Source organism: Propithecus coquereli, unplaced genomic scaffold (genome assembly GCF_000956105.1).
Source record: "Propithecus coquereli isolate 6110/MARCELLA unplaced genomic scaffold, Pcoq_1.0 Scaffold52, whole genome shotgun sequence".
NCBI lineage: Eukaryota > Metazoa > Chordata > Mammalia > Primates > Indriidae > Propithecus > Propithecus coquereli.
In genome coordinates, this window is record NW_012151063.1 from 245,144 (window position 1) to 250,672 (window position 5,529).

Below are 5,529 nucleotides of genomic sequence, written 5' to 3' on the forward strand. Positions count from 1 at the left end.
TGATTAATTTCTTTCTATTTTTAGTAGAGACGGGGTCTTGCTCTTGCTCAGGCTGGTCTCGAACTCCTGAGCTCAAACAATCCACCCGCCTTGGCCTCCCAGAGAGCTAGGATTACAGGCGTGAGCCACCGTGCCCAGCAGTTACTCTTTTCTTTAAAACCAGCCTGACGGAGCTGCAATGCACACACCGTAAAATTCACCCACCGAAGGGTGTTGCCCAAGTCAGTGTTTTTAAAAATATATTCAGGGCTGTGAGACGTCTCACGGTCAGTTCCGCAGCTGACGTTGCCAGAGCTCAGGGCGGGCTGTTTCAGGGCCATGCGGGCCTCGAGGGCGGAGAGGGTGGGGGGGGGCAGGGGAGTGATCCCACACTTGTGATCTCTTAATAAGATTAATGGAATTTGCTAGAGCTATCTGTCTTGGTCGCGCTCAGACGCAGAAGGCGGAGAGCTTCAGGCAGCAGCCGGCGACCGCCCCCAGCTCGCCAGCACGCCGCGCTCTCTCTGAAGCACGGACGTCGTCGTCGGGGGGCCTCAAAGCCACAGCCGGTTCGAGAAGAAAATGGCTTCACCCCAGGACCACGCCTACCACCTCCTGAACGAGTACTCGAACGGCTTCATGGTGTCCCAGGTATGGGGGCCATGGCGCGTGGGACAGGGAGACAGATCCGGTCATCGCACCGTGGCTGCGTGTTTCCACGGACGTGGACCCCGTCTAGCGGTCTGTCCGCACCCGCAGACCCGGCCTCAGAGGGATGGCGTGCAAAGCTTAAAATAAAACGTGTAGGATTACGAAGCAGATGCCTTGGATGGAACTACTGAAACAGCTGAGGCGTTTTCAGATAGAGCAATGTACGTGTTTGTTGATCAGCGTGCTAAGTGACGAGACAGTGAGTTTATAGTGCAGGTGAGATTTGGAGGTGCGTCCACCCTGCGTCCGCACATCACCCCTTCTCGTGGCCGAGCGGCAGCACGCTCAGTGACAGAGTCGGACGCAAAAGCTCACAAATAGTACGGCTCCATTTACGTGAAATGTCCGCAACAGGCAAATCCTCAGCGGGTGGATTCATGGTTGCCCGGGGCTGGGGAGGGGGCGTGGGGAGTGCCTGCTGATGGGGACGGGGTCTCCTTTTGGGGGGATGAGAATGTTCGGGAACTAGACAGAGGCGGTGAATTGTGAATTGCATTGTTCGCTTTAGAATGGTTAACGGCGCGTTTCGTGTTATGTGAGTTTGACCTTGAAGGCGCGGAGACTAGTCAATTTCGAGAACACAGACTTTGACCATTTTGGGGCCAAACTACCTCTAGGCAGAGAGAGGCCGGGGGCTTAGCCACCCGTGAGCAAGGCCGAGGTTGGGGACTTCCGTGGTTTCTCTCGCTCACCGAGCCACGGGCTGTGGTTTCCGTGCTCGTTCGCGGCTGAGGGGAGGGCTGAGTTCGGGTAGCGGTTAGGGAGCAGTTAAGTGACATTTCTTCCCCGTCTGAGTTCATGCATCCTCCGAATTCCGTCCGTAGGCTCCCAGGGGGTACGAATAAACTATTTTAGAGCCACTGAAGTACAGACAGGGAGCATCGGCCCGCGGGAGACGCACTAATTTCTTTCCTTCCCCCTTGTCTGGATGTATCTGGCCAGTGGGGGCTGCCTGGTGCCCACTCAGTGCCTGGTGCTGGGTCACAGTGCTGTTCAGGGGGTGGCACCTTGGGTTACAAATGTTAAGAGAAAAATCACTTCGGGACACCTGATACCACGTTATGTGAGTTGGCACAAGTTTAACAGAACAATTAATTAATGCAGCCTTAAGAGGACAAGACTTGATACAACCTTAGTAGGATAAAAGTTAATACAACCTTAATAGGATAAAAGTTAATGCAACCTTAATAGGATAAAAGTTAATACAACCTTAATAGGATAAAAGTTAATACAGCCTTGACCTGGCAGGGCTAATACAACTTTAATACAATAAACTTAATACAGCATTAATAAAACACGCACTTAACACAACCGTAACAGAACAAGAATTAACACAACCTTGATAGAATAACGCCAAATACAACCTAATAGCACAGAGTTAATACAACCTGAACAATGCAAGAGTTAATACAAACTCAATAGAATAAAATGTAACACAACCTTAATAGAACAAGAGCTACTGCAACCTTAATAGAATACATTTTCACACAAGTCTAATAGAAGAAGAGCTAATACAACCTTAATAGGATAAAACTTAATGCCCCCTTAGCAATTAGTTAATGCAACATTTTAATAGAACAAAAATTGATACAACCTTAATAGAACAAGAGTTAGGACAACCTTAATAGGCTGAAACTTAGTACACCCTTAACAAAACAGTTAGTTAATGCAAACTTAATAGAGCAAGAATTAATACAACCTTAACAGCATAAAACTTAATGCCCCCTTAACAGAAACATTAGTTAATACAAACTTAATAGAACAAGAATTAACATAACCTTAATAGAACAAGAATTAATACCAACTTAATAGAACAGGAGCTAATACAACTGTAACAACAGTTAGCATAACCTTAACAGAATAAGAGTTAATAGAACTTCAATGCAGCGGTTCCCTCTGGAGGACTTTGCAGAGATTTGGTCGTCTCCGCTGGGAGGAAGGTGCTATGTCCTGTAGGCATTGGTCCCCAACCTTTTTGGCACCAGTGACCGGTTTCATGGAAGACAATTTTTCCAGGGACGGGGGGCGGGTATGGTCTCGGGATGATTCAAGCACGTTACATTTATCGTGCGCTTTATTTCTGTTATCACTACATTGTAATATATAATGAAATAATTACACAACTCACCATAGGTTGGGGACCCCTACTCTGGCGGGTGGGGTCGAGGGACGCCACTCAACACCCCATGGCATACGGCCCAGCCTCGCACGGGCAAGGAATTACCGGCCCCGATGTCCGTAGCGGCGCGGTTGGGAGATGTCCGGGGGACGGGCACGCTTGTAGCTCTGACTTGGGCGGGGCAAAGGCAATTTACGTAACCAAAGCGTTTGTGCCCCCGTAATATGCTGAAATAATAAAAACAAAGCAAAACAACGCATCCGCTCGGGCTGGCTGTGGTGTGCGTGTGTCCGGGAGCGCGGTTCCCGGGAGACCGACGGCCGTCCTCGTCTCCGCTGCGGCTCCCAGGTCCTGTTCGCCGCCTGTGAGCTGGGCGTGTTTGACCTCCTCGCCGAGGCCCCGGAGCCCCTGGATTCCGCTGCGGTTGTCGCGCGTCTGGGCACCAGCTCCCACGGGACAGAGCTGCTGCTGGATACCTGTGCCTCCCTGAAGCTGCTTAAGGTAGAAGTGAGAGGAGGAAAAGGTGAGGACTCGTGGCATTTTGAACGGGGCATTTTGAAGTGTGCACACGTTTGCTGTAAAGGGCGAGATAAGAAATATTTTCAACTTTGTGGGCCCTGTGGTCGCCGTGGCAGCTGCTTAAACCTGCCCTTGTAACATCAGAGCAGCCACACACATTGTGTCAATGAGTGAGCATGGCCAGGTGCCAATAAAACTTTATTTATAAAAACAAGTGGGGGGCCGTATTCAACAGCACGTGGGCTGTAGCTGTCTGACCACCATTCAGAGGTGTGTGCATCTGTACCTGATGAAGTATGCAAGGAGTGAGACAGAAGTGTGGGGGAAATACAGGTGAGCAATTTTTCATCGATCAACACGTATTCAGTTACGGGGCTGCCATTCACGATGAGATGACAGTCTGCTTGTGTTGAAGGGTCTTTTCTCCTATGGAGAAATGATGAATGATAAGAGGTGCTCAGTTTGGGGTTTTGTTTTTATGTTCTCACTTTGCAAAATTCAAAAGCGTCAACCCCGTGTCCACGGCCACATCGTGTTTGGCGTCTGGTAGGTCCACGAAATTGCAACATTTAGAAACCATTGTTTGTGTGGATGCACGAACGAACAGGGACGTGTGGTCTGGTCTATTCTACAGTAGACCTCTCTACTTCTTGATTTTTAAGTAAGTCCTTATTTAAAATCTTTCATAGAGTATAGTATAGGTTTCTGCTTGTGCTCTGCCCAAACTTCCAATGGGATTTGCAAAAACCCGCCCACTAGGGGCACTGATATAGGAGGGGCAGGTGGGGACCTCTTTGCTGGCCGCGGGGGCCTGGGACCGGCTGGATTCTGTGGCGCAAACATCGAGGATGGGTTAACCTGACGAGCAAGTATCCCTGGAGCATTTGGCACCTCTGAGACACGCTGCTCGGAAGCCAGGCAGGGTGCGAGCTCACTAAAGCCGCCACAGCCAGCGTCTGCAGACATCACCCCCCTGTCACCCACCCCATGCACCTTGGCGCTGAGACACGGTGACTTATGATAAAGAGGAGACATTTATTTGTCAGAGTTCTGGAGGCTGCAGTGTCTGAGATCAAGGTGCCCACAGGTGTGCTGTCTGCTTCTAAGGTGGCGCCTTGTTGCCACGTCCTTGGGAGGGGACCAACGCTCTGTCCTCATGCGGTGGAAGGCAGAGGGCAAAAGGTGTGATGGGGACCCTCTTTCGGGCCCCTCTATAAGGGCACTAATCCCACACGCAAGGAGGGAGCCCTTGTGGTCTAATCACCTCTTACTGGCCCCGCCTATATGCACAGTAACATCGGCAACATGTGGCTTTTGGAGGGGAGATGCTCAAAACATAGCAAAGCCCTTGGCTGGAGAGGAGGAAGGGGGTTGATTGTGCAGGGTAGGTGGCTCTCAGCTGCTCAGCTCGGGGACAGAGTGGCGGGAGAATCTGTTCCAACTTATCCTCTGCACTCTGCGCCAGGGGTCCACGAATGTGGCCCCCAGGCATCATTCGGCAGGTGGAGAACTTAGCCCTTGGGCTGGACTTCAAGCTTAAGACACTCTTCTTCAGGAACACAGAAAGCCATTCTCTCTGTTCCGAGAGAAACTCAGAGGGGACAGCACCAGGAACAGGGCCAGGTAGAACCCCATGCAGAACAACGGGGCCCCGTGAGCACCCGGTCCCAGGAGGAGGAGGAAAGGATGTAGGGTCAGACTCAGAACTAGCAAAGGTACAAATTTACATTTGAATATGCTCCGTCCAAACTTCCAGTGGGATGTGCAAAAACTATCCTCAGGGTTAGGGTTAGGGTTAGGGTTAGGTGACCACCTGCCCCGGGGACACCTTTGCTCCCTGTGTACGAGCCCCCGGCTGTAGGGACGTCCACACTCCCAGGCAAAAATCTCCTTGAAGTCTACACACTACCAATGCCAGCAAGGACCTGGAGTCTAACCGCCTTTTTGTGTTCTTTCTGTGTGCTTTCAGCGTTCTATCAAAACACAGAGCTCTCCAGCACCTACCTGTCCAGGGGCAGCCCCGTGTCTCAGCGCAACATGCTGCTCTACACGGCCAGGACGACCTACCGGTGCTGGGGCCACCTGGCCGAGGCCGTGAGGTGGGCGTGGTGCAGGCGGTGTCCACTGAGTCTCAGTGTCCCGGTGCTGGTTAAATAGAGGGCGCTGGAGGACTAGAGATGTCAGGTGTTTTGTAGAAACAC

The 5,529-nt window shown here is 51.2% G+C and overlaps 1 protein-coding gene across 1 annotated transcript in view; it reads left to right on the top strand.

Moving 5' to 3' along the window:
• The first annotated feature begins 561 nt into the window (after positions 1-561).
• ASMT (acetylserotonin O-methyltransferase) overlaps positions 562-5,529 on the top strand; it is a 31,209-nt gene continuing 26,241 nt past the window's right edge. The window contains exons 1-3 of the mRNA XM_012656794.1: positions 562-630; positions 3,158-3,332; positions 5,298-5,427. Of these exons, the coding sequence (XP_012512248.1) occupies positions 562-630; positions 3,158-3,332; positions 5,298-5,427 (374 nt within the window). The remainder of the gene's footprint in view (positions 631-3,157; positions 3,333-5,297; positions 5,428-5,529) is intronic.